This window comes from Leuciscus leuciscus (assembly GCF_965113295.1).
Source record: "Leuciscus leuciscus genome assembly, chromosome: 18".
Lineage (NCBI taxonomy): Eukaryota > Metazoa > Chordata > Actinopteri > Cypriniformes > Leuciscidae > Leuciscus > Leuciscus leuciscus.
The window spans coordinates 19,816,165-19,827,021 of NC_138742.1; the positions used below are offsets into that span (position 1 = coordinate 19,816,165).

The 10,857-nt window shown below is 42.2% G+C and overlaps 1 protein-coding gene and 1 long non-coding RNA gene across 2 annotated transcripts in view; one reads left to right on the forward strand and one right to left on the reverse strand.

The window, feature by feature from the left end:
* LOC309480362 overlaps nt 1-10,857 on the reverse strand; it is a 133,429-nt gene that overhangs the window by 88,551 nt on the left and 34,021 nt on the right. The window lies entirely within an intron of this gene.
* pm20d1.1 (peptidase M20 domain containing 1, tandem duplicate 1) lies at nt 84-10,641 on the forward strand. Its single transcript, XM_082144781.1, has 13 exons — nt 84-305; nt 920-1,006; nt 2,345-2,583; nt 2,679-2,765; nt 2,852-2,985; nt 3,068-3,187; nt 4,528-4,603; nt 4,688-4,749; nt 4,842-4,920; nt 5,029-5,100; nt 9,658-9,823; nt 9,941-10,040; nt 10,118-10,641. Exons 1-13 carry the CDS (start codon nt 92-94, stop codon nt 10,230-10,232), a joined length of 1,551 nt encoding a protein of 516 aa, XP_082000907.1. The 5' UTR covers nt 84-91; the 3' UTR covers nt 10,233-10,641.

The window sequence follows — 10,857 nt, forward strand, 5'->3', positions numbered from 1 at the left end:
CCCCTTATGTTCCATCACCAGAGAGGCAATAAAAAATGTGAACCCTGATCATACAGATGACTGTCATTCATTCCTCTTGAACTTCAGAAAGATGAAGACCAAAATCAATAAGAAGACCGTTTTGAAATTTTCTGGAATACTGCTGGGAATCCTCCTACTTTCTGTTTTAATTTTGTTTTCTGTTGTGATCGGTAGGACATTTACATTCAAAGTGAATACAGAACTTGGACAATGGGAAAATACAACCACCATTTATCCTGATTTAAGTCCAGAACAGAGAAAGAATCTGCTGCAAAATTTCAAAGGTAAGAAAAGCTTAAGTTTTATCAAGTCTAACTGCTTAAATATATAAATGCTTCATAAAGCTGATGAATAGTAATAACTATAAATAAATGAAAGAGTTTTTGACGTGTGTTATTTTGGGAACAAAACTTGCAGACATGCAGAATATTCTGAATCAGAATTTGGTCATTTACAGATTATGGAAAGATAAAATATCCAATTAAATACATTTCTGTAATTGGCATAACTTAATTGAGCAAATGTTCAGATTACATTAAAACAGATGACAAGCCTGTTTTAATCCTGTAAAGCCTGACATGATAGTAATGTAAAAGTTTGCTCATTTGTTTTGTTTTTTTATCATATTTGATAGTGATAGATTGGGATTTTATGGCTCATAAAGCAGATAATATGGAGCTCATACTAAGCTTTATAGGGTTAAAGTTTTGGCATTGTGTTTTTGTCTGTTAATGATATAAATGATTGAATTATTGAGTTCAGGGCCTAAAAACCCAATGCTAACCTCTTTTCAGAATAAAGACTAAATCAGAATATTGCCCTTAATCAGAATGCAGAATGTGCATATAAACATGGTCAGGTTATCATGTTTTTTGTTTTTTGTTTCATGTTTCTATAGTGGCAATTCAGATTCCCACAGTGTCATTTTCAGAGTCGAATCAGAACACAAGCGCCCTGCAAGAGTTTGACCTGCTACTAAGGAGGGGTGAGAAACTGATGAAACCCAAAGCATGGGAACTTATGGATTCTTTTTGCATGTTTTATGTGTAAACCCAGCTAACAGGGAGCGTTCTCAGAACTTACAAGGTTCTCTTGAACAAATTTTCTTCCAGTAATGTTAATAGAATGTGTGTTCAAAGTTATTTGGTCTTTAATAATGTTCTCAAAACATTCGCCCAAAAACATTATTTATACATCATTCATGGAACTTTTTTACTGAAACGCTTTAGTTGGACGTTCGTTCAACGTTTAACTACTACATGTTTCAGAATGTTCAGAGAACATTTGAAAGTAACGTTCCCTAATGTTTGCAAAATGATCAAATGGAATGTTCCCTTAAAGGGATAGTTCCCCCAAAATGTTTTAATTACCACATGATTTATTCGCTCTTAAAGGTATAGTGGAGGATTTTCCCGAATTTTAGAAAAGAACCTACCTCTCCACTTTTTGAAAAAATGCACATGCGCAACACTCTACCTGCTCCCGAGAGGGAATGCCTATTAATAAATACTATGGTGAACACATTGGAATTATCAAAAATGAACACACAAGGTTTTAGAACATTTCAGCGTGATACCTTTTACCATTTGGTCATAAGGCTACTTTAGACAAATTGAGATGTTTACCATGTCTGCGCGGTGCGTGACTTGTGCCAGGGCTAGCATCGCTAATCATAGCTTACATTAACTTTTACTAGCAGTGATTTTAAATGGATTTCTCCAAATAGCATGTCAAACTTTACCTGTCGAGTAGAAACTTCGCGACTGAGGCATCAGTGGGAAGCCCAACCTGTGCTTTTAGCGTACGCCAGCGTGTGAAATATTCTCCCCAAAACACTCTGGTCTTGTTTCTTTCTACAGAGGCGTTTCTCTTCTTGTCATACAATTCGTAGACACTTTTTCTATTGCGACCCTCAGACATTTTGAAAAAACCCGGTGAGAACGGCGAGCTTCAATGAATGGCTGAAACCGTAGCTCACCACATATATACACCTGAAAGTGCGCATGCGCAGAAAGCAAAAACTACCTAGGGACGAGCATGTACGACGGCCTTACGTAAACATATCACCAGAATGATTGACAATTAGGAGGACCAATAGTCTTGATGATCCACCCGGAAAAAGAAAATCTTCCACTATACCTTTAAGCCATCCAGGTGTATATGACATTCTTCTTTCAGACGAATACAATTGGAGATGTTTTGAATGTTCAGAGAACATTCAGAAATAACATATTCAATGGTAGCAAAAACATATTTTTGTTAGCTGGGAAGAATGAAAGATTGTTTCATTAAAGATTGTTAATAATGAATTGTGCTGTCTCAGTCTTTCCAAAGGTCTTCTCATCATCCAGCCTGGTCAAACATGAGTTGGTGGGAAACTACAGCCACTTGTTCACGGTTCCTGGGAGAGAGCCTGATCTGGAGCCGTACATGCTGCTGGCTCACATTGATGTAGTGCCGGCCGATGAGGCGGATGGGTGGGACGTTCCTCCTTTCTCTGCTCAAGAGCTCAATGGCTTCATTTATGGACGAGGAACCATCGACAACAAACAGTCTGTGATGGTACAGTGAATCAACGCTGCATTGTTCTTCATTCAAACAATTGCACATCTGTTTTTCCAACCTAAAGCTAACTGTTACAATGTTTGATCTTGAAGGGGATCCTTCAGGCGCTGGAATACCTGCTGGAACGAGGTTACAGCCCTCGCAGAAGCTTCTACATTGGTTTGGGTCATGATGAGGAGGTCAGTCTCAAGGTCACATGTTAACCATAGTTCATCTGCTGAAATCAAAGCTTGTCTTAATTCAGCTGTTTATTTGATTTTCTTAGATTAGCGGCCCAAAAGGTGCTGTGAATATTGTGAAACTGTTGAAAAGTCGAGGGGTGAAGCTTCTGTATGTTTTAGATGAAGGTCTCACGATTATGGATGGTATGGTAGATGGCCTAAATGGACCTGCTGCACTGTGAGAGCATTGTTTTACTGCATTATTATAATTATTTTGAGATTGAGCTACTGTGTAATTTATGCCTTGCGTGATTTCTTAGAATTGGTGTAAGTGAGAAGGGTCAGGCCACGGTAAAGCTGAGTGTCAGCAGCGCTCCAGGACATTCATCCATGCCTCCCAGGGAGAGCAGCATTGGCATCTTGGCATCAGCTGTCAGAAGGCAGGAAAATATGTTCAAATTTACTGTAATATGAAAACTCTGTTAACATGATCTTAATGTATATATTTTCTTTGCACCTGCAATGGGGCTGTTCATAAGGAACTTTATATTTCATTTTAAAAAGCAACAGTTGGGAACAAACCCAGTGCAGAAGCTATTATTAATATCTGTCTGGCACATTTACGTAGAAAAATAAATAAGAAAATTTCATTCTACTGTATTAAAAACTTCTGTATTATAGCAGGTTATAATCAGTGTTGGGGAAATGCATTACAAGTAACGCGATAATTCAAATAACTATTCAAGTACTGCATTTCTTTTGAATTTTACTCTATATAAAAGATTCAGTATTCCTCAAAATGAATAAAAACAGTGAAATGCAAACTCAGAATATTACTGCAATAATTAAATATTACATTTATGTAATTAATCTCACTATATTAAACAATGTATTTGCTTTTGATGGTCCAATTCAACCATTTGAATAAGCAAAAATGACTTTAGTTAAACATCATATTTGTGTTTATTTATTTATATATTTTTTATTTATTTGCTGAAGTAAAAGTGCTTCGCCCTCTACTGTACGGGTGAGAAGCCTGAGGCTGAGGCTTATTCATTTCACTTTTGGAGTGAAAGTGCCTAAACATTTATTATATAAATTAAATTGTCCCAAAATAGAACTTTTTAAAATTAAAAATAAACAAGCTAGCCCAGCCAAGGTAAGTAAAGGTAACGCAAAAAGTAGCATAAGTAATTCGTTACTTTCCATAAAAGGTAACTAAGTAATGCAATTAGTTACGTTTAGGATGTAACACATTCCTTTTAAAATCAACTTTCCTCAACACTGGTTATAATGTAAATTTCCACAAAACTCTTTTGCATTTGTTTTCCATTTCACTCATTCAGTTGCTGTGTAAAGTACCGATTTTCAGTGAAGATATGAAAACATTTAATCAATATTAAATTAAGCCATGCAGGATATCTTTCCCTCTAAATAAACTATTAAGAAATATTTATAAGCTTTTTTATTATTATTGATATATTTTACTTTGTTTTATAATTTAACTAATGTTAACAAGTGAGACCTTATTGTAAAGTGTGACATTTTTTTTAAATGATAATTTATTCCCCCTAGCATTTTTCTGTTTATTATTATTTTAACTAGTTTTACACTTTTTGTTAAATTATTCAGACTGTGTAATGTTGATGTTTACTGATAGATAGATAGATAGATAGATAGATAGATAGATAGATAGATAGATAGATAGATAGATAGATAGATAGATAGATAGATAGATAGATAGATTAATTAATTAATATTTTGTTATATAATTTCCCAGTTTGGAGAAGAACCGGATGCCCAATCTTTTTGGTCATGGTCCTGAGCGTGCTACTTTTGAGTACCTGGCACATAAGGTGATAAATCAAAGATGATTTAAAATTCTTATGACACTCCTACAAATACTGAATTGCTTTATTCCTTATTATTTTGCCTTCTAGTTCGGCTGGCCACACAAAATGATCATGTCTAATCTGTGGCTCTTCTCTTCACTGCTTAGCGGGTAGGCCACATTATTGCTCAATACAGTAATTAATATAGTAATCTAGTAAAATAGTATATTCTCTGATCTGATCTTTCTAATCACATTTGCAGTATTTTGGAAGGGGAGCCTGACACAAATGCCTTTGTGAGGACAACAACTGCCGTCACAATGTTTAACTCAGGTGTGAAGGTGGGTTGTTAATTCACATTCATTATTTTTCTGTTTATACACAAATTTACATAAAAACACACTTAGCATGAATAGAAATCTGACTATTTCTCTCTCTCTCTCTGCCAGATTAATGTTATGCCGGCATATGCTGAGGCCTTTGTCAATTTCCGCATCCACTCAGCCCAGACATTGCAGGAGGTCAGAGGTCACGCTGTAGCCACAGAATTCACACATGTTGTTAGCTCATACTTTTAACTAGATTTGCATTTCCTGAAGGAAATACCAGTGCTTGAAAACCAAGGAAGTTTTAGCTCAACCCTTAGTTAACCATTAGACAGACATTTAATACTGGGAAAAGTAACTTTTAAAAGTATTGCGTTACACTTACAATATTGCATTACTCCCTAAAAAAACTGATTGCATTAGTTACTTTTTATGTAAAGTAATGCATTACGTTACTTTTTTACACCTGGGCTGGGCCTGCTGTTTTTTTTTGTAACAAAATAAAATTGGCAAATGTAAAGGTCGTTTTGCACAAAAAGAGAAATGAATAAGCCTCAGACTAAAGAAAATCACAGTAAGAGGTAACCCGCCGAGCCAGTCTCCTCGGGCCCCTCACTCCTCTGTAACGCTACCCGCGGAGCCTCCAAGATCCTCCAGGACGGCGGTCCCAGTCGTTTCTTTTGGAGCTCCACCGGATGATCAAATGTCGGTCGCTGGATTGGAGGGTGAGCTAATGTCCTCTGGGGATGAAGACTCGGCTGCACTGCCTCCTTTGAGTGTGCCAGCATTGCCCGAGTCAGACCCAGAGCTCACTGCTATGCTTTCCCAGGCCGCCGCAAATGTTGGGCTCGAGTGGAACCCACCACCGTGTCCCGAACCTTCGCAGCTGGAGATTTGGTATCTCGGGGTGGCCCCTGCTGGTTCTCAGCGCCCCGCTCCAGTGCCTTTCTTTCCGGAAGTGCATGAAGAGGTTACCACCAGAGCATGGACGGCACCTTTTTCTGCCCGAAACCGTTCTGGTGCTTCTTCCTCCCTCATTACCCTCAACGGCGGAGCAGCTAAGGGTTACGTGTAGATCTCCCAGATGGAGCGGTCTATGTCGATGCAGCTGTGTCCCAAGGCCGCTACCTCCTGGTGGGGAAATCCGCGCCTCCCCTCCCGGGCCTGTAAGTTCTCGTCCGCTCTCGCGGCCAAGGCTTACTCAGCCTGTGGAGAGGCTGCCTCCGCCCTGCATGCCATGGTGCTCCTGCAGGTCTACCAGGCCAAGGCGCTCAAGGAATTGCACGAGGGTGGTTCCGACCCAGGGGTAATGCAGGAACTGTGTACAGCGACGGACCTCGCCCTCCGGGCGACGAATGTCACTGCACGCTCCCTGGGTCGGGCGATGTCTACGCTAGTGGTCCATGAGCGACACTTGTGGCTGTACCTGGCATGCATGAGCCCGACAATGTGCGGTTCCTCAACGCCCCTGTCTGCCAGGCTGCCTCTTCGGCAATGCTGTGGAAAACTTTGCCCAGCAGTTTTCCGCAGCGACCCAGCGATGGAGGAAGTTGCTCTCCAGGAGAAAGTGTCCGCACCTCTCCTTCCCCCGGAGGAGGACCGGGTTTCATTTTGTTTCTGTTCCGCCGCGAAGTCCAGTTCTCCCGGAGTCCAGCGGTACCCACATTTTCTATAAAAGAGCAATTTCTTCCATCTCTGGGTCATAAGAGGGCGCGGATTGCAGTGAGCGACGCTCCCATGCCTTGCCACTCCTTTCCCCCTCTTCCATCACCAGCGGGCAGCAGAGTGCAGCTCGGGGACGCCACCAAGCCTTCCCACGCACCCTCTGCCCCACCCTGGAACCAGGTAAGTGTGGCACAACACACAAAGGCACCGAGGAACTTCAGGCCGCCTCACTGCCTCCCGAGCTGAGTCCGTGTGTTCCACATCGCTGCCCCACCCTAGGTACATCTGTGGTCCTGCTTGCACGGTGTCTTGGAGCCTGGCTAGCGCTTCCCAGCCCGTCTCACTGGCTCATCCGTACCGTTAGACTCGGCTATGCGATTCAGTTCGCACGACGCCCTCCCAAGTTCAGGGGCATCCACTTCACCTGTGTGCGGAGTTGCGATGCCCCTGTCTTGCGGGCAGAGATCGATGTCCTACTGGCGAAGGATGCGATCGAGCCGGTTCCTCCAGCCAATATGAAGACAGGGTTCTAAAGCCCCTACTTCATTGTACCCAAGAAAGGCCGATCTTGGACCTGTAAACGATTTTGGACCTGTAAACTTTGAATCGGGCTCTGCACAAGCTCCCGTTCAAGATGCTCATGCAGAAACGCATTTCGAATGCATCCATCCCCAAGATTGGTTTGCAGTGATCGACCTGAAGGACGTGCACTTTCATGTCTCGACTCTTTCTAGACACAGACCGTTCCTGCGGTTTGCGTTCGAGGGACGGGCAAATCAGTACAAAGTCCAGCCCTTCGGGCTGTCCCTCATTTCTGATAGACACCATCATTTCTCCTAGAGCCCCCTCAACGAGGCGCCTCTATGCTCTGAAGTGGGACCTGTTCGTTGAGTGGTGCTCTTCCCACCGGGATTCATCTTCATTCATCTTCGATCAGAGCCGTGCTTTCCTTCCTGCAAGATGGGTTGGAGCGAAGGCTGTCTCCCTCCACCCTCAAAGTGTATGTTACCGCTATCGCTGCACATCACGATGCAGTTGAAGGTGAGTCACTGGGAAAGCATGACCTGATCGTCAGGTTCCTGAGGGGAGCGAGAAGACTGAATCCGCCTCGTGTCCCCTCTATACCCTCTTGTGACCTGTCTCTGGTGCTCAGCGCACTGCAGAGACCTCTCTTTGAACCACTGCAGTCAACTGAGTTAAAGATCCTGTCACTAAATACAGTGCACCTGACTGCTCTGGCTTCCATCAAGAGGGTAGGGGACCTGCAAGCATTTTCGGTCGACGAATCGTGCCTAGAATTCGTGCCGGCCAACTCTCACATTGTCCTGAGACCCCGGCTTAGATACGTGCCCAAGGTTCCTACCACTCTCTTCAGGGACCAGGTAGTGAACCTGCAAGCGCTGCCTTCGGAGGAGGCAGACCCAGCCCTAGCTTTTCTCTGTCCCGTCCGCTCTTTGCGTTATATGTGGACAGAACGCAAAGCTTCAGGACCTCAGATCAGCTCTTCGTCTGTTACGGAGGCCAGCAGAAGGGAAAGGCGGTCTCCAAGCAGAGGATGGCCCACTGGATAGTGGATGCCATCGCCTTGGCTTACGAAGGGCCCATGGGCCGGATACGTGCGTCCATTTGCTCCAGTAGTGTTCCCCTGAAATGGCTAACCCTGTGAGTTTCTCCGTCACCCCTGCGGCAGTCAGATGTTGCGGAGTGTCTGACGCCAGGCCTACACTCGTATACATTGTGGAACCTGCGTTAGACTGGGTGTCCATATGTAGCAGTCCCTGCGGCGACCCCATATGTAAATTCCTCCACGATCAGCTCCTCTGCGGACGAGCCCGTGTCTTTCCCTTGACAAAGCCCGCTCTGTCATCTTTGCTGGTGTTCTTTCCCCCCTATAACTAGGCTGGAACCACCCCAGAGACTGCCATGTGTTGTATTACCCTGCTTGACTAGTCCATATGTATAACCGTCACAGTGCCTCCCTCCGGGGTAGGATGTTGCTTCAACAGCGTTCCCTTCCCCAAGGGCACGCTTTCCCAGCGTTATCTAATAAGTCACACTGAGTGGGTCTTGCGGAACAGCAGTGACTGACCTTCTCTGCTTAAAGCTCGTACTTTCTGCCCAACACTGCGATCAGGCAAGGAGGCTCAAGCGGAGCGTTTGAAGGGCCAGCAGCTGTGGCGTTTTTGTAGATATCCCCAGATATCCCCAATGTCTCAGTTACGTATGGTAACCCTTGTTCCCTGTGGAAGGGAACGGAGACGTACGCCCCCTCACCACAGTTGCTGAGCTTCCGCTGGTCAGCCGAGTCACAAGTCTGGCTCCTCAGCGGATAAACAAGGATGCGCCGCGATGCACAGCAGCTGGTGCAATTATCGCATGCCAATGTGCATTGGCTCGTTTAGTTTCACTCGAAGTAGATAGGCTCTCGCAAGCGATCCCCATTCGTCAGAAATGACGTACGTCTCCGTTCCCTTCCTCGGGGAACGAGGGTTACCGTACATAACCGAGGCGTTTTATTTATTATTAATTCCACCTATGTTTTTCTTTTTCTTTGTTTATTATGTTTGATTTATAATTATAGTTTTATACCCATCTTTTTGTATAATTTTTTATTTAGGTAGAAAAGAACACCAATCAGTATTGAGTATGCAAATATTATGATGACTCAATTGCTGTTGGTTACATTTTAAATAATGCAAATTCTATAGTTGTACGTCCATGGCAGATTTTCATACTTGAATATATTTCATAAAGTTTACTAAAACCAAATGTTAAAGGTGCAATGCGCAAGTCTCTGAGTTTTTGCAGAACTATGCCCCCTCTGGCGACAAGCGAAACTGCAACCAGACATAGCCAGGTGAGCGTGAACGCGCATGACGTCACGCCCAGTCTCAAATTCCGTCCCGAATCCCTCTTATTTATTTTACTGTACAGGATTATAGAGGCAATCGCAGTGATCAGAGAAGGGCTCATTCAGCCCATCAGGCAATTGTTTAAGCATGTATGGGTTAGAAAAACGGGTATTTTTAACATGAAATGTTGCGCATTGCATCTTTAAATAATTAATGCCCCATTCACTTTCTAAAGGTTCTAAAGCTGATTGAATCCACCATATCCGATGAGCGTGTGAAGGTAGAGTTGGTGAGTGGATTCGACCCTCTGCCCATCAGCTCCTATGATGATGATACATTCGGGTACCAGATCATAAAGAAAACGGTGCATGACATTTTCCCTCAGGTCACTGTAACTCCTGGTAAGGCTTTCAGCATTGTCATCATTGACATAAGGGGTTTAAGTGCCCCTTACAGACATCATTGACTCATGAAGAGCTTCTCTCACTCTTAGTTTTGTCTACGGTTTCCTCTCACAGGTATCTGTGTGGGTAACACTGATAGCCGGCACTACACTGAACTGTCTCCGGACATTTACCGCTTTGCCCCATCATGGTACAAACCCGGTGATTCTGCGAGGTAGGACACACAGAAATGGTACTCCTGCTGAAGCTGTAAAAGTAATTAAATATTAAACCGCTTACACTTCCCTTTAGATTCCATGGTGTGAATGAGAGAATCTCCATCCAAAACTATGAAGAGATCGTGCTGTTCTACTTTCAACTCATGCAGAATAGTGACATTAGGAACTTGTCGCCACCTCGCACCTAAAATACACAGATGTCATGCTTTGAAATCTGTGGAATTTATAAGATTTGTTCTGTCTAAATGAACTTGAATATAATAGCTGTACGAAACATGTTTATGTACAGTACCATTCAAAAGTTTGGTTTTTGGTTGAAAAAAAAAATTTATTCTGCAGGGATACATTAATCTGACTTTGATCAAAAGTGAAAGTAAAGATATATATGTATATATATATAATTTAACAGAAGATTCTAATCATCACAGTATCCACAAAATGGAATGATTTTTGAAGGATCATGTGACACTGAAGACTGGAGTAATGATGCTGAAAATTCAGCTTTACCATCACAGGAATAAATTACATTTTTAAATGTATTCTAATAGAGACCCGTTTTATTAAATTGTAATAATATTGAACCATTTTACAGTTTTTTTATATATATATATATATATATTTTTTTTTTTTTTTTATCAAATAAATGCAGCCTTTGTGAGCATAAAATACTTCTCTCAAAAACATAAAAAAATCTTACCGACTCCAAAACTTTGAAAAATTACTGTAAATATATTTCCTCAATTTGCTTGAAATTATGCATGTAAAATTGATAATAAAAATTATTTTCTTGAAATTCCTTTCTATAGTATCTTA

Excerpts from the sequence above, each read along its gene's own strand:
- pm20d1.1 (XM_082144781.1), top strand. The coding sequence starts at position 92 with ATGAAGACCAAAATCAATAAGAAGACCGTTTTGAAATTTTCTGGAATA. Across the intron at positions 1,007-2,344 it reads TGACCTGCTACTAAGGAGGG|TCTTTCCAAAGGTCTTCTCA; the intron begins GTGAGAAACTGA and ends GTGCTGTCTCAG. Across the intron at positions 9,824-9,940 it reads TCAGGTCACTGTAACTCCTG|GTATCTGTGTGGGTAACACT; the intron begins GTAAGGCTTTCA and ends TTCCTCTCACAG.